This window comes from Blastomyces gilchristii (genome assembly GCF_000003855.2).
Source record: "Blastomyces gilchristii SLH14081 genomic scaffold supercont1.16, whole genome shotgun sequence".
NCBI classification, from domain to species: domain Eukaryota; kingdom Fungi; phylum Ascomycota; class Eurotiomycetes; order Onygenales; family Ajellomycetaceae; genus Blastomyces; species Blastomyces gilchristii.
The window spans coordinates 1,532,994-1,550,740 of NW_003101667.1; the positions used below are offsets into that span (position 1 = coordinate 1,532,994).

Genomic DNA, 17,747 nt, shown 5'->3' on the forward strand with positions numbered 1-17,747 from the left:
CTTGGGTAATTTATCTTCGCTTCCACACTTGCACATTTGTGGGGAAGGGGATCAAAAGTACTGTACGTACAGAGAGTAACTTACTCTATTATTACTTCATTCTGAGCTGAACGGCGACATGGCCGCCGGCCCGGGAGGGGCGAAGGGTGGGTTGGTGGGTTGGTGGGTGGTGGTGGCCATATGCGCGTTTCGGAATTTTGCCTAGCTTGAAAATAACCTGCTGAAAATGATTGAATATTTCAATATGATACGGCTAGTATTTTTTTTACCCCTTTGGGTAAAATGTTCGGTTCATACAGTACAGTACATTGTTACGCGGTGTACTGCAGCAAGACATATTCCATCCCCATAGGCCATACACCCACCCATAGTTACACAATAACAAAAAAAAAAAAAAGAAAAAGAAAAAGAAAAAGACAAGGATCGCATTGCCCATTGCCATTGCTCATCGCCATGTTAAAAGGCGATTCTCACATTATTACTGGGTGACAAACAAGCTGTATGCTGTATGTGAGGTGGACAGGCAGCGGCGGTCAGAAAGTGGTCGCCCTGAGCCAGCCTCTGGCCGATTAACTCAACACATCAGCAATAATAATACATACATAAATACACGCATACACGCATGCATCCACGCGGACACTACTGCGTGTTACCCTTTTTTCTTTTTCTTTTTTCTTTTTTTTCTTTTTCTTTTTTCTTTTTTTTCTTTTTTCTTTTTTCTTTTTTCTTTTTTTTCCTTTTTTAATTCTCTCACCAACCCCTCCCCAAAAGTTGACGCACGATTCCAATGGGCGATCCAATGTGAATGTGTGGGTAGTCTCGGGAACACAGACCTCAGATGGAATCACATACCCTACCTATACCATACCTACCTGCCTGCCTGCCTACCTGATAACTACCCCCTAATAATAAATACGCGTGTAGGTAGTCATTATTTCCAAAAAAAAAAAAAAAAAAAAAAAAAAAAAAAAAAAAAAAAAAAAAAAACCAGAGGATTTAACTATCGCTAGAGCTGATTCACCCGTAGCCATCCATACATGCATGTGCATGGCAAGCATGGAGTGGCTGGCTGGCTGGCTGGGTTGGTCCCCTTTCTCTCTCCTCCCCTCCCCTTCCCTCTTTTGCCCCCCCGCTCTTTGTCACCCTTCCCGGTTTTCTGGAGGTGAGTGGCGGGGTGGGTTTGTAGGGTGATTCGCCTGGGAGGGGAAAGTTGGGAGGAGGAGCCCGAGGACTAGAGGGTTATTTTTCGAGGTTGATTGATTGATTGGGAATTGATTGGGTTTGGGGCTGGAGGGGGGGGGGGAAGGCGGTGGTGCGGTGGTGCGGTGGTGCGGTGGTGGATTGAAGGAGGAAGTGTTTTTTTTTTTTTTCCGCCTCCCTAGTGGTGTAATAATTTATTTTACATCTCGACCTAAACTGTAGTTCGGGCTGGTTGGTTGGAATAATCAAGAAGGGGCAATTGCTCTTGTGCGCTTGTTTTTTTGTTTCCCTTATTATTTATTTATTTATTGCCCCTTCATTTTGAACGCCCTAATTATTATTAATGTTCATCATCCCCCGCCATAATAATAATAATTATTAATACATAAATCTGAAGAAGCAACCCTCTCTCAGGCATGACATTTCATCAAAAGCCTAGACCCCTCCCCAATCTCCTCAGCAAAAGCGTCTTTAAAAAATCTTAAAAAAGCCCAATTCCCCCCTAACTATACTAACCACTCACATCATCTCACATAGTTAACCTTTTTCCCAGTGGATCGGGATGTGGATTTATGGACATGAGTGGAATGGAATGGAGTGGGTGTATCCATCGCGGACCGACCAGCTCCATGTCGGTCGGCTACCGCAGCGCGCCGTACCGGATAACTCAACTACAGTAGCTAGACGGCCAAATAAGAGAGGGGAAAATACATTTTATTTTAACCCCGAATTTCTTCACTCTCCCATTCACCCTTTTTTTTTTTTTTTCCTAAATCATCTCATGTTGCTATTCAGGTTGCAGCGGGTTGATTGAGTTATCTGCGCATTCAATCAGCTCATCAAGCATCATCATCATCATCTTTATCATGATAAGCCCACCATCACACCACCTCTGACTCAAATCTAAAAAAAATAAAAAATAAAATAAAAAGCTAAAGGAAGTTCAATGTCTCTGACCTGTTATCCGCTTTTATCTTTAGCTTTAGCTTCTGGCAGGCCGAAGAGGTGGTGGTGGGTGGTAAGTAAATCTTGTATAGCGGAGAATGGTGGCTGATGGCAGGTGGACAGCAAATATATGATCATTCATGATTTTCGATTATGTGATACTGATACTGGGGGTAAAAAAAAAAAAAAAAAAAAAAAAAAAAAAAAAAAAAAAACCTAGCAGGAAAAATGATATTTACCAGAGCTAGGCTATTAATATACATTCAGATTTAGTGTTGTACATGATATTACATACACAATAGCTGCTAAGTCTTTGAATGTAGTTATCAAAGTCTCTCTCTCTCTCCTTCTCAACTAGAGTCTATACAGCCTCCTCTGCAGTTCATACTATATAGTAATCATCTAGATCAAAAAGATCATAAGATGACTGGCTTCTGCCAGCTGTGTCTGGCACTCATCTATATTATTATAGTGTCTTGCTTCTTCAGAGATCTCAGGCTTACTTACTATTACAGTTAGAGGAATTGCAATGATTAGGCTCTGACTCTGAAGCTGAGAGCAGATGCAGATGCGATGCAGATGAGCCATCACTTTAAGAATAGATGCCAGGTGCGGGCTAGTAAGAAGGCAGCTGTTTTATAGTCTTTTTGACCTATGTAATAGTATATACTCAGGTCTCCGAGAGTCTGAAGTGCTCAGGAGCTGAGACTTCTCTCATAGAAGAGTGTCAGATGTGGCTGACAGAAGCTCGGCTGTCTTATGATCCTTCTAATCTAGGTGATAGGAGCTCAGACCTGGCAGCTCTTGCTCTTAGTCACGACAGGAATCCGAGAATGAGATTATACAGATTAAAGATGTAAGAGATGTAAAGTTAGAGGAATACTACTACTTGCACATCATAGAGTTCTGAAATTCAAGATCTACGAAACACTAGTAAATTTGTTTGTAAAGACTGTGTATACACTAAACCTACTAAACCTATAAAAAGTAGTGTTTTTTTTTTTTTTTTTTTTTTTTTTTTGCTGCATACAACAAACACACTGTCTCTCTCCGCCCCGTCACTCAACATCATCGTGCATAATTATTATCCTGACCCGAGCGAGTGGAGGGTTAAAGCAACCGTTGACCTCATTGTGCATATTCAGAAATGGGCTAAACGTGTCGTACTTGGGACTAGCGACGGGACCCAACCTTGTGTGCGCCCGACTTGGGGGATTTTGTTTTTTCTTTTTTTTTTTTTTCTGGCGTGGGTAGCTGTAGCGAGTTGGATATACTTGTGGACTCCGTAAGTTAGTTAGTTGGTTGCACAAAGCGAGCTTTGGAATCTCAAGAACGAGAAAATTTTTAGTAGTAACTTGCTAGGGGAATACTGAGAAATTATTGACATTGACACCACCCAGCTCAACGAGCGCGATGAGCTGGTTTCACTCGAACCAGGGTTTGTGCTTCGGGTTCAAGCCGAAGCGATGGCCCCACGAACCGAGTTAGGTATGTTAGGGTGTGGGAATGGGAAGGGGAAAGGGGAAGGGAAAGGAGGTTGATTACTGAAGAATGACCCATGGAAGTAACAACCGCCGCCGCCGCCGCTATAGCGAGAAGATAAGCCATCATCATCATCATCAGCAGCAGCAGCAGCAGCAGCAGTTGAAGTTGAAGTTGAAGTTGCGTTTGTAGGCACCATGGTTGGTCTAATGGCTGTAGCTATCAGCTGGATCAGATAAGTAGTAACAACTGTATTATTACATTACAATATTGAGCTGTACCGAGAGTGTATCTGTATCTGTATGATACGGGTATCGGGAGATACAGTGTTGTACGCTGTATGGTTGTATGTATGTATGGGGGATTTCCCAGTAGGTAGGATAGGATAGGGAACTAACCTAACTCCACTTCCACTACTTGCCTTGCCTTGCCTTGCCTTGCCTTGCCTACTACCCTACCTTGCCTACCTTGCCCTGGGCGGGACATCTAGCTCGGCAGCTATGGTCCCGACAAACAGGGCGCGCCATTGGCCAGTGGCGGGGCGAAAATGAAAAGAGACGAAAAGAAAAGAAAAGAACAGGAAAAGAAAAAAAAAAAAGAAAAAAAAGAAAAAAAAAAAAGAAAAAAAAGAAAAAAAAGAAAAGAAAAGAAAAGAAAAAGGAAAAAAATATCCGGCGTATTAGTTTGGTGTATGTTTTTGCCTCTGGTTGATTTGGCTACTGATTGACCTGACCGCTGTTGAATCTTGATGATGATGATAATGATGATGATGATGATGACGATGGTTATAGTGATGAGAATAATGATGAGGATAATGATAGAACAATGATCAATGCTGCACGGGAATGCGTGCCTTGCCTCTTCCCTTCCGCCTTCCGCCCAGCCAGCCAGTCATTTATATATATATATATATATATATATATATAGCCTTCGAATGGGCGGATGGGATACAAAGGGCTGTAATTTTCACTGGGTACTGCGTGTATTTTTCCCGTTCTTTCTTCAGGCACGCACCAAGAAGAGTATTTGCACTCATCGGGGAGATTTACGCTGCGTAATAAATAATCCAGTAACTGTAGCTAGCTAGGGAGAGTAGAGTAGAGTAGGGAGAGAAGGCATTTATTTTTCTATCTAGTTACTTTTACAATAATTAGTTATGGAATAAAAGAACTATTAACTATTTACAAAATAGAAACTTTACAAAAAAAAAGGGGGTTTTGCAGTGTCCATGGTTTGCGATGCCCTTCCCTTTCCCTTCCCTTACCCAGAAGCAAAAGCCTAACTAACGAGTTCCACGGGCAGAAGATCCAGCAAGCCGGCGAGTCCCAACCTTAAGGTGCCCTTGCTGATGCTATTTGCCCGCGGGATGAGGAGCTATCTCCAACTATTTTGGACTATCAGGAATAATGGGGAGGGGGGAGGGACCCGTTCCGGAAGGGACAAATAATAATACTGCGAATAATGATATGATAATAATAAGAAGAAGAAGAAGACAAAATGCTAAATTCCCGGGCCAAGTGGAGATACTTTTTAGAAGAAACAACGAAGGGAACCAGGGAAAGCAAAAAAAGAACAGACGGAAAAAAAAAAAGAAAAAGAAAAAGAAAAAGAAAAAGAAGGCGACTAATTGATGGCCTCCAGATCGAAGGTTAGGTCGATTGTCCGCCGTGTCTTTTAATTCTCTTGCCTCGTTCTCTTTCTTCCTCCTCCTCCTCCTCTCTTATTCTTCTTCTTCTTCTTCTTCAAACCCCCCCTCCCCCCCCAAGGGATATCTACAACTTTTCTCTCTCACTGCACACTATATCCTCTTTTCCTTTCTTGTTGTTCTTCTTCTTTTCTCTCCTTTGGCCTTCACTTCTTCCTTTTTTCTCCTAGTCCGCTGTATCACTTACACACTCCTCTCCTCTGAACGCTCTCTTCCTCTCTCTCTCTCTCTCTCTCTCTCTCTCTCCCCTCCGTTTCCCCACCTTGTCCTAGGTTAGTTGCTTGTATTTACCGTTTCCCGTTTTACTGGTTTCTTTTCTGTTATTCCCTTGTGTTTTCCTCGGCGCTCTTTTAGTTGGTATTGTTCTTCATTATTACCACCACCCCAGACCGCCACCATCTTCATTCTGGCCGGGGAGACCAGACACAAGCGTATTGTTGTTTTATTTTATTTTATTTTATTTTTTTTCCTTGTGGCTGAAGAGAGAACGGCATAAACAGCAGAAAGGGGGGTTACAAAAGAAATAAAATAAAAAAAGAAGGCAAACAAACAAACAAACAGACAGACAGACAGGCAAACCACCACTCGTACACACATCCCGACACTCCTTTGTGACACTCAAAACGGCGTCCGGTCTCGGTCTCGGGCACGGTACAGACGAAGGACGGACAGGACAGTTCAGATATTCCTCATTATTCCTCATTATTCCTCGTTGCCTAGGACCTTGCGCCGGTCTTAACCTTAATACCGCCCTCATCGGTTCTCCCGTCCGGCAGGTCAGGTCAATCTTTCCCTGTTACCCCATCAGGAATCAGAACGCGTATAAGGAAAGGATAAGAAGGAAGAAAAGAAACGACAAAACAAAACCAAAAAGCGAGACCGGTCCGCATACAATATAAATATAAACCAGTGGTAGCAGTAGTGGTGGTGGTGGCCATCAAAAAACCTGCCCGCCCTTTGCCGCCTCTTCTCCTTTTCTCCTCTTCTCCTCGCCGAAACCAGCTTTGCCGGCCCACACCAAGGGCTATGCGAGTTGCCGAGTCTCACCGATCGTGCTTGTAACTGGCACATCCATGCCCACATAAAAGACATCACACAGCAGAAGCGCCGTCCATTTGATTTGGTCCTGATCCCGGTCCAGACCATCCCGCGCGCTGTGACGTCTGCTTTTTGTAGGGAGCTGATCAGCCCCCTGCCTGCCTCCCCCATCCCTGCGCCCGCTTGCTTGCTGTTGCAGCGTGCACGCACGCACGAACCGACGCACCGACGACGCATAGGTCCGTCCAGGCCAATCTATATACGGGACCTGAAGCCCTCCCGTATCGTCGTCGACCATACCGCACCACTGCCGCTGCTGCAGCCCGGCGCCGCCTACTTCCAGCTATAGCTCTTCCCTCTCCTCCTCATCCTACTCCTCCTCCTCTACCCCCCTGCCTCCACCTCCACCCGGCCACAACAAATGTCCAACGACCCCAACCGCCAGGGACAGTATCCACCGCCTTCATGGTCCTCTGGTCAGCCTGATTATCCTCCTTCGTCACAACATTCTGTCCGTACTCCCTTCCTCCTTGCATGCCTGCCTGCCTGCCTGCCTCCTGCCTATCACCGCCATCCCTCCCTTGCTCTCTCTCTCTCCTCTGCCCACCCCCACCAAACGCCATTACATTTGCTTGCGTCTGGTGTTTTTGAACGCTTTGTTTTTATATCCTCCCTTCGCTGGTACAAATTAACTTGTTTATTTTTATTTTTATTTTTATTTTGTTTTAACGCCCTTCATTTATACGTTATTGCTCCTTCTTACTTCGCTTTCTGCTGGCCGACTTTTATATTTTATATTTTCTTTTTGGTTTTTAAATTTGGAACGCCATTCTGACCCAAAAGGGAAATAAACCTAAAAGGCCCGCCCCACTCAACAGTCTTACCAATATCCTCCTCCGTCTACTATGGCCACCATACAGCCACAGATTCAGCACCCACCTCAGGATTACCAGCTCCCGCCACCACATGGGGCGTACCAGCGTCCTCCCGAGATGTATGGTCATCCACCCCCAGCTCCGCCCCTGGTGGTATACCCGGCTGCCGCTCCAAGACAACGAACTGCGATAGCCTGCCGATACTGTAGGAGACGGAAGGTTAGTCTCTCTTGTTCCAGTTTACAACTTACGCCTTGTCCATTGCACCCAAAACATTTTATGTCAAATAATAAAGTATAACAGAGCTAAAATTAATTTACCCTTGCTCCGTTTGCCTGTAGATTCGATGTTCGGGATTCGAGTCCTCCCAGGATGGACGATGCAGTAATTGCGTTCGCTTTAATCAGGAATGCATGTTCACGCCGGTTTCGTCACAAGCACAAGCCTTTGTCCCTGCTCAAGCAGTCTACAACCATTTTCGCGGCACGGCACCACGGGGTGGTCCTCGAGCTGATGCTATACCATTGTATGGTGCACATGGCCAACCGCTTCCTCCACCGCAGGCACCACAACATCCACAAGATGGACCTCTCCCTCCTCCACAAAGTTTATATCCACCTCATGCTTATGGCAGGCCGCCCGTCGACGACCGCCCTCCCCCCCCTCATTTACAGCCTCCCCCGTTGCAACCGGATCATGTGAGTCGCAAACGTCCCCGCTCCGACGAGTCTCCATTTCCTCCCCATCATTCCCGCGACCCCGTTTCGGCCTCGAGTTCTGATTTCTCACATTCTTCTACACAGAGATCCTCAATGATCTCGCGTGATTCAAGAGAAGGATATTCTTACTCTGAATCTACCACACTCCCTCCCGTCTCAGCGGCTGTGTCTGGGACCGCATACCCCAGCCATACAGCCCAAGCGCCGTACGATAGACGTTCGTCGCCTCATTCCCAATACTCATTCGAGCATCGACACTCCTCTTCTCCGCACGGGTCTACCTCGTCCAATCTGCCATATCCACCCATCCAACCGCAACATCCTCCGCCGTCCATCCCAATTCGAACCCCACCACCCGGTCAAACAACCGTCTCATCTGGTAGCCGTGGGTTGAGTGTGAGGGAAATGCTGGGCCCAGATACTCAAGGCACACGAAGTTCTACAGATAGCGATATGCTCAATGCCCTAAACCGGAGGGTTTAGCCTACTTCAAACAAATTAAAACCCGGGTGGCGATGAACTAGAGCATACGTTATGGACAATCAATGGGAATTATGAGTAGAAGAGAAACGCAATTCGAATTATGAATGAGGATTAAAGAGGTGCACTTATTGACACTGAAGACGAAAATAAATTAAAAAACAAAAAAAAGACGAAAAAAAATAAGATGGAAAGGAAGGGATGATCATGAATGTCATCGTGCTGGTCACGACGATCTCCTTTTTTTGCTACTACGATTTTGCTGCTTTTAACAATATTTTTAATCGAGATGGGTGGGTTTTTCAACATGTCGGGCCCCTATATAAACCTTTCACACTCAGGGGGTACGATGTCGAGAAGTCTAGCGGCGGGGTAAGGCTGCTTCGAATAGAATGGGTATAACCCCCACGAGGAGAGGGGTTGGTTAGGGACGAGCGGATAACGCGCCTATGGTCTTGCCCTGCGCAATCATTCTGACAACCACAGAATAGAGCAGGTTAACTGGCAGGCGCAAGGGAGTGGGAAGGCCAAATCCTAGAGCATATGTCTGGGTGATATCCCGGCTACTTATGATAACCCGGGTTCCGCTGATCGAACGGAAGTGTTGCATTCCGTAGGCTTCAAGCGCGCCTCCGATTCGAAACACGGCTGACGGCTTGCTACTGCAAAGCCTCCTTCCGGAGATTCACCTGCGAATTGATATCGAAGCAACGACCGGTGGCTTCTGATTTATAAAATGATCAGAGTTTCTAGTGAGCGTCGACAAACGTATTCTCCTGCGCAGCAATATCTGCTCCTTGGCTGAGCATCGCCTGCCCGCTCCCCCTTTTCCCCCTCCGCGCACGGACAAAGAATGGCGCTGGCTGTATGTTTGACCTGGGTGTTTTCTACTTGACTCATTTTGAACACTCGCTCGCTCAACGTTTTGTCAAAAATTTGGCCCGCCTGCTTGTTGTCTTGTTTTTGAAAGCTCTTTGCACAAACAAATGCTTTTTCAACTCTTTTCATTCGTCCGTCTCCCTTGAATGAAAATGAAATTATATTCCGTTGCGAAATTTGCCCCCCTCATTTCTTTTCTGGGGTTCTTGTGTTTCCACTTGTTTTCCTCCTTGTTTAACAGCTCCATTTCCCCCCCTTTGTTTCCTCCCTTTTCCTTTCCACAAACCAAACCACTGAACGAGTTTTTTTCGTTGCATATATAAACTACATGGGGCGACCCATTAATCACATTTTTCTTATCTTTTTTCCAAAATATTCTATTCTCTCACCCCTTTTCCCTCCCTACTCCCGAACATTACTTTTTGTTACCCCCCCCCTCCTTTAACTCTGTTAAGAACTCCAAAAACAAAGCAAAAAGAAAGAGAAGAAAAGAAAAGAGGAAAAGACGAGAGAAAAGAGAAAAAAGACCAGGAAAACTAACCAGCGCCGAACCAACCACCAACCTAACTACCAGAGAAAGAGAAGGGCAAACAAAAAATTGAGCATGCTTCAATCGTATTTTTACCTAAATACGCGCGCGCGTGTGTGCGTATGTGTGTACGCCAACAACAGAACACTCAACTCAAAGTTCCAGGATTCCTTTGCGGTTGTAAAATAACCTGGTCCATGGCCACGGGTGTTTTAGTTTTCCCCAAACCCACCCATCTTTTTTTTTTTGAACGCTTTTGCAGCATGTTATTTTGTTTTTTTCTGTCTAAATTTCCTATGTCTTGGGAGGCCTTCTGTATTTTTTTGTTTTTCTTTTTAACATCGTTACTTTTTTTTGTTGTCGCCCTTGACGAATTCCGGAGGCTACTTGTGTTGACTTCTGGTTGCTTTTTTGTCCGAGCTTTTTTGGTACTGTTTTCCGTTCTGGTTGATATATGTAAGCTTGAGAAAAGAAGTAGTAGGGAGGGGGAAAGGGGGGTTGTTGGGATAGGCAGACCTATATATTTTGGTGGAGGTGGTGATACATATCTGTCTATACACATCAAGACGTGTAGTGTATCATGCATCAGGTGGATTCTCCCCTGCTTTTCTTTTCGTTCTGTTCATCTTGCTCGTTTTGTTACTGTCACTGTTGCCGTTTACAACTGACCGGGAGGGAGGCTTGCATTTTCTTTTTCTTTTTTTGATTTTGCATGCATGATCTTTTAGTGCAGGGGAGGGGCATGTTAAGGAAAGGAGACATCAATAACGGCCCCCGGCAATGCAATATACATACCTATATAGAAAAATGGGGGAGTGGGGGAATGGATTGAAATTGGTATTGGTGTAGTTATGTGGCTGGCTGTTTTGTGATTGCGTTTTTTTTTTTTTTTTTTGTATGCGAAATTTGATGTCATGTATGGGGCGGGTGGTGGCCTTTTGATAACTTGTTTTTCAAAAATTGGTTTTGTTATATGTTGTTACTTTGTTCGGGGAGGTCCTACATACATGATGTTTTCTGAGCATATTTGTCTTTTGTTTTTCGAACAAGATAAGACGGGGGATGAAGCTGGCCGGGTGAGAGAGATCAGATTGGATTGAAATAGGGGGGTAGCTATTGCAGTTGATGTGAAATTGGAGTTGATGATGTTGGTGATTACTACACCTACCCTAGTCACGTGCCACCCCAACCTATCCATTTAGTGTAACTCGCGTAGATAGATTACACACACACAACACAATAACATTATCCTTCAAGAGGTTATGAAGCCCTTCATAAGCAACAAATAACCACAACAACATGCTAAATTGACATCTCCACACATCATTACAAGCATGCCTAGATGATTTATTGATTAATTGAACTCATGATGAACCTGAGATCAGGTGGAAAGCCTGACTTAATGAAGGATTACATATTAATATATAGAAGAAGAAATTCACAAACATCTGAAGCATAAGAAGAATTAAGTATGAGCTTATCAACATCTGCAATGAACTGAAAAGTGACTGTCTCAGAGATATTTAAGCTGAATAAAATCATCATAGAAGAACAGTCTGATAAGTTCAATATATATAAAGATCTGATTAAAGATATCAGTGAGATATCAGATAATATAAGAGACTTAAGTGACTGAAATGACAATAGCTCAGTGAGTGAGAAGACTTATATAAGACTTAAAATTACAAGACTTTAGTATGAAATTAAGTAGATGAAGATCAGTAGAAGTGACTCTATAAATAATAAGATAAAAGCAGATCTGACAGAATATCTTTAATAGAAAGAAAAGATATCTATTATAATAAAAGTTCTTGAAGAATTCAGAAGTTAAGTAAGACTTATTAAAAGATTAATAGTTCTCACTGAATTCATTAACTACTTAATATAAAGAGAGAAAATTCTTTTAACTATAGAATAGTCTGAAACTAATAGTATTCTTAAAGATAATAATCTTGATAAGAATGTTATTATAAATATATAATATTTCTGAAAAGAATACAATCTTTGATTATATAATTATATATAATCTGTAATTATTCTGCAGATTAAGACTTATTTCACTATACTTAAGAAATTCAAGTTATCTACTTATACTCTATAAACTATTATAGAGAATAACTTTTCTGAGAGATCTGCTATTCACAGAATCTATTTATTTAAGAAACTGATTAGTATGACTACTAAGTTAAAAGACTCAGATTGTACTTTCATTGAATATCTAATTACTATAAGAACTAATTATATCTGTTTAGAATATAAGATCTCAGATATCATATTTTTTAACAGACTGCTTATAGAAGTTAACAGAGATTGAGTCTTATTTATAAGAAATTGAATAAATTAAATTAACAAAGATAATACTTAATTCTTAGAGAATGATTTTATAAGTCTGTATTATAATATTCTTTTACAGCTCTCTGCTATAAATGAAGTAAATACTGATATATTTAGAAATTCTATTAATAATATACAAGATAAGAATAAGAAAGACAAGAATAAAGAGAAAGATAATAATAAGAATAAGAATACTGAATTCAAATCTGAATATAGAGATAATGATGCAAGAATCTGCTATTATTATCAAAAGATTGATTATATTCAGACTGACTATTGAAAGAAATACTCTGAGAAACATTCTTCAAACTTCAATACAAATAGAAACAAGAATAAAGATAAGAATATAAAGAATACAGATACTACTTCTGTTTATAATATTATAAAGCAAGTATTTTGCATTAAAGAAAAGATCTATGTAAGTGACTAGATAGAAAAAGATATCTGAATTCTAGACTCTGAATCAGACACTTATATCACATCTCACAGAGATCTTGTCATAATAAAACCTTAGAAGATAAAAGTGATATTGAAAATAATAGATGAAATAGTGATCTCTGCTGCAGCTATAGAAGATATAAAGATTTCAGTGAAAGAAGTGAATATACTGTTAAATAATATCTACTATATTCTGAAGTTAGAAGTAAATCTTATGAGTATAAGTAAGCTTATATATCAGAGTTATATCTATAAGCAGTTAATATATAAGAATAATCATACTATATTAATTATATCTTCTGACTGTATATTCTCATTTACAGCAAGATTAAATAAGAATAATATCTATGAGATGAAAAGACTGATTATATACAGAGACTTAATCTGATTTATTATACTTAATAATGATTTTGAATCTGTAAATATATTATAAGTGAAAGATGATATAATATTAACACTATCTGAAAGAAATAATACAAAGATTATAGAACTTATAATAATACAATGATATTAAAAGCTAGAACATCTAAATCTTATAAATATTGTAAAAATAACAGTAGATTTATATCTAGAAATGAGAATTATTAATTAATAAGCTTTATTATTCTACAAAGTCTGTATTCAGATAAAAATAATATATTCAATCTTTATATCTATGATATAAGCTATTAAATTAGTAATGAGATTCTTCATTAATCTGATAAAGAATGAAAAAACACTTTTCAATAAGAATAACATTTCTATTAGAGAGAGTATAAGCTACTGATTAAATATAATAGATAATATAATCTGTTATAGATGAGTAATTCTTATAATGAGAAAGAGAGAATCTACTATAAGATTAATGAATTTTATCACAGATATTAAGATAACTATATAATATTAAGTTGAAACTCTACACTGAGATAATGAAGAAGAGTTCAAAAGTCAAGAACTTAAGACCTACTATCAGAGTAAAGAAATAATATATGAAATGACTACATCTAATATATTATAATCAAATAACTCAGTGAAACATATGAATTGAATAGTTGTAGAAAAGATATGAAGCCTACTATTTAATAGTGAATTAGAAAGAGAACTTTGAGATGAAGTAATACAAGCTGTGATTATAATAATCAACACATTCTTAATATTAACAAAGATATTTAAATGTAAGAAAGAAACATTATTTATATCTTTTAAAGCATGAACTGAGATGCAATCTTCTGTTCATTGAATACAGAGATGAGAATGTAAGATCTATAAGAAGGATTTAAAAGTGTTGAATAAGCTCACAGATAGAACTGACAGTAGGAAATAACAGCTGATTGAATATCAAGAATTATATTAATATCATATATGAGATTCTGTTACATGTTATCTTGAGATTGCATAAGATATCATATTTGATAAAGCTCTTGACATAAGTGCAAATACATCTGTAAATATAGTGAGAGAATTCAATAAATTATCTGATAAATTGAACATTCTTAGACTGACCGTGTAACCGTGTCTGGGACCAGGATCAGATTTTTTGATAGTCTTATTACCAATTCGACTGATCTCATTACACGGTTTTAACATTAGATAGTAGTCTCATACTGTCCCAGTGAAACTTACTGTCTACTCTTGTCACATTTTTCAAATGAGACCATGATTTCCACTTCTCAATTTAAATTATTTTTATTGCTTTAAATGACTTTAAATCTCATTTGAGTGTTACTAAAAAGTGTTACTTTTTAAAAAATTAAAAATAGTCTAAAAAAAACCTTAAAATGTCTAAAAATAGTAACTTTATGCCAAGAATGGGACTAAATGAGACCAAATGAAATCACTTTCTCATTTTTTTCAAGTCATGGTTTCATTTTAAGATCTGATATATAGTCACTTTACATGTTTTTTTGATAGCCAGTCCCAGCGGGATTCACGCCAAGAAATGTATGGAACCAGACCAAATGAGATCAAATGTGAAATTCATGATCTCAGCGGCCAGTCTAAACATTCTGAATACTAGAGAGAAATAACAGCACTGCTTACTATAACATCTAGTGAAGGAAAAGTCAGATGTTTTGAAGATAATTGTAAATGAGAACTTAGAGAATGCAATTAATTCAATCTATCTTCTAGATAATAAGATATAGCTTATCATGAATGAAGAGTCTGAAGACTCTGTTAATAAGAATAATTCTATTCTAAGTGTTCTGACAGACTGATCAACTACACTGATAGAAGTCAAGAGAAGTCTAGACTGAGACTATTGATATAAGATAATGAAAAAGAAGATTAAGATATTTGAATAGAAGAAGATATATATTATCATTGAGAAGACTCTGAAAATGAATATTCTTACAGATAAATAAGTATATGATCAGAAATTTAATAATAAGAGAGAAATCATTCACTTTAGAGCTCACTGAGTGATTAGAGAGTTCTTACAACAGCAGAATATTCATTATACAAGATTATATACTACAGCAATATCAGGGTCTACATTATACAGTCTATTCACTATATTGACTACTAAAGAATGAAAGATCAAATCAATTGACTATATATTCATGTTTTTAAATAACATACTATCACAGAATGAGATGATCTATATGCAACTATTCACAGATGTTAAGTATAATAGAGAGAGCTTGATAAGATTACTCTGTCAGAGTTTATATAAAATGAAGCAAGCTGTAAGAGTATAGTATTTCCTCATAATAGAGTATCTAACTACATTGAGATTCAAGATATTATCTTATTACAGTGAATTTCTATATTATTCTGTTCACAAGATCTATCTTACATTGTATATTAATGATTGTCAGATAATAAGATCTCAAGAACAGTAATTAGACTGAGTATTAAGAGAGATTGTAAAGAGATTTGAGACAAAGAATATCAAAGAGATCAAGTCATATCTTAGAATAAAGATTAAATATCAGAGAAATAATAATCTAGCAGTTACACAGAGCTGTTATATTGAGAAGATTCTTGAAGATTTCAGTATGAATAAGATAAATTCAGCTGACATCTTAATAATAGCTGGTATATAACTGGAATTCTTATCTGATGAGAGAGAGAGATTGAATAATGACTTTACAGCTATGAGATATTATCAAGAATTGAGATTATTGCAATATTTGATCTCAAGCAGCCAGTCAGATCTGGCATTCACAGTCAACTATCTCTTGCATTTTAACTTATGTCTGTACAAGATATGTTGAGCAGTGTTGAAGCATGTTCTATGTTATGTCAAGAAGATGAAAAATCATGACATATTATACAAGAAGAAGATAGAAGATGGCCTGAGTTCTGTGACATACTGCAATTCAGACTGAATGAGGGTGAATCCTCAATACAAATTGACTATCAGCTACATTATATTGATTAACAGGTCACTGATCTCATGACAGTCACAGAGACAGACATCTATTATTAAATCAATCACAGAAGCTGAATATATTACAGCTAGTAAGACAGCTTGTGAGATAATCTAATTGAATAATATGTTATATAATACTGAGTTGATGAATGATGAAAAAGTGAAAATATGCTTATATCTATAAGTTAATAATAAGAGAGCAATTGATCTAGCAAAGAAGAAATTCTTAACATGAAGATTGTATCATATTGAGATTAGATATCATATTCTTCATAATTTGATTGAAAAAGAGGAAATCATGATAAAACATGTTGATTCTACAGTGAATATAGCTGACAGGCTTATCAAGTCACTGATGAAGCCTGTGTTTGAAGATTTTATCAAAAGAATTGATTTAAAAGAGATCAGAAAGAAATGATTGAATGATAATAATAATACAGTAAATCAATGAATTTTGCATGTATTTCTTGATTTTTACAGTTATTATCATACAGACATCTTTTCTAATGAGGAAATCAGAATCTGATTCATGTAATTAATTATTATTATATTTTTTAAAGATTTGAGAATGAGAGAGGCCTCAGGTGGCAGCTTATTATAGACCACAGTGTAGCAAGAGAGAGTGTTGATGATTACTACATCTACTCTAGTCACATGCCACCTCAATCTATTCATTTAGTGTAACTCGCGTAGATAGATTACACACACATAACACAATAATATTATTCTTCAAGAGATGATACCTATCATAGTTACAAGAAGTAAGAGATACCGGGTTTTTTTTTTTTTTTTTTGTAAATTATTTCTTTTTATAAGTTGGTAAGAAAATAAAATAGTGTAGACTACTGAGGCAAAAGAGCTCAGTTATCACTAGCACAATGCTGGTAGAAGGGCCGATCAACCTGAGACTCTTAATAAATAGAATGTATTATTATTATTATTATCTCTCTATATATTATAGAAAAACTAACTTTTCCGAGTAAAATGCTCTGTAACGTGACCTCATATGATATCACATGCATTTCATCAAATTCATTTGATGGGATTGAACAGTCAGCTCTGTAGCCTATACAGCTCTGATATTAATCTTCATTCTTTTCTTTACAGATGTTCTCTACTGTATTTACATTCTTTATACTCTTCTCTACATTCATTAATATACTTTATTTATTATAGAAAAATCAACTTTTTGATGTAAAAAACACTGTAATATGACATCATGTATATTCTATCAAAAATATTTGAATGCTCTGACTTATACAGCTCAGATCAATCTTTAAATCTTCATTCTTTTTTTTATTCTGCTTCTTTCATACATTCTCTACAGTACTTACATTTCTTACTCTTCTCTATGTTCATTTTGTCAAATGCTCTGTAACATGATCTCATGTGATATTATACACACTTCTTTGAATTCAGATAAGATTGAAGAGCTGACTCTGCAGTCTGCTCTGATTAATCTGATAATGATGATGAAGGTGATATAGAGTGAAAGAGAGTGGTTAGAGTGATAGAGGTGGTCGAGGTGATAAGAGGAAGGTAGAGGAGTAGAAGTAGAGAGTGAAAGTGATAGAGGGGGCTGCGGGGCGGTAGAGGCGGTGGTGATGGTAGAGGGGGTAGAGGGTGAAAGGGGTGGAAGGGGTGGTAAGGAAGAATAGAGTGAAAGCGATAGAGGAGGCTGCGGGGCGGTAGAGGCGGTAGAGGCAGTGGTGGTGATAAAGGGGGTAGAGGGGACTACGGGGCGGTAGAGTTGATGGTGGTGAGTGGG

General features: G+C 38.8%; 3 protein-coding genes across 3 annotated transcripts; 1 reads left to right on the forward strand and 2 right to left on the reverse strand.

The window, feature by feature from the left end:
* Positions 1 to 3,396: 3,396 nt before the first annotated feature.
* Positions 3,397 to 4,237, reverse strand: BDBG_06944 (uncharacterized protein). The gene is made up of 4 exons (XM_002622780.2): positions 4,026 to 4,237; positions 3,691 to 3,840; positions 3,505 to 3,590; positions 3,397 to 3,418 (listed from the first exon to the last, which is right to left on the reverse strand). Exons 1-3 carry the CDS (start codon positions 4,111 to 4,113, stop codon positions 3,547 to 3,549), a joined length of 282 nt encoding a protein of 93 aa, XP_002622826.2. The 5' UTR covers positions 4,114 to 4,237; the 3' UTR covers positions 3,397 to 3,418; positions 3,505 to 3,546.
* A 2,053-nt stretch (positions 4,238 to 6,290) lies between these two features.
* On the reverse strand, positions 6,291 to 6,668 carry BDBG_06945 (uncharacterized protein; the record flags this gene model as incomplete). The annotated part of the gene is made up of 1 exon (XM_031722851.1): positions 6,291 to 6,668. One exon carries the CDS (start codon positions 6,666 to 6,668, stop codon positions 6,357 to 6,359), a length of 312 nt encoding a protein of 103 aa, XP_031579864.1. The 3' UTR covers positions 6,291 to 6,356.
* Positions 6,669 to 7,275: 607 nt separating this feature from the next.
* BDBG_06946 (C6 zinc finger domain-containing protein) lies at positions 7,276 to 8,447 on the forward strand (the record flags this gene model as incomplete). Its single annotated transcript, XM_031722852.1, has 3 exons — positions 7,276 to 7,464; positions 7,587 to 7,943; positions 8,049 to 8,447. The coding sequence occupies 3 exons, from the start codon at positions 7,276 to 7,278 to the stop codon at positions 8,445 to 8,447; spliced, it is 945 nt and encodes a 314-aa protein (XP_031579865.1).
* Positions 8,448 to 17,747: the final 9,300 nt, after the last annotated feature.

Coding starts and splice junctions, on each gene's coding strand:
- BDBG_06944 (XM_002622780.2), bottom strand. CDS start 4,113: ATGTCCCGCCCAGGGCAAGGTAGGCAAGGTAGGGTAGTAGGCAAGGCA. Junction 3,841..4,025: donor AGTAGTGGAAGTGGAGTTAG/GTTAGTTCCCTA, acceptor TGATAGCTACAG/CCATTAGACCAACCATGGTG. Junction 3,591..3,690: donor CTTCCATGGGTCATTCTTCA/GTAATCAACCTC, acceptor TTGAACCCGAAG/CACAAACCCTGGTTCGAGTG.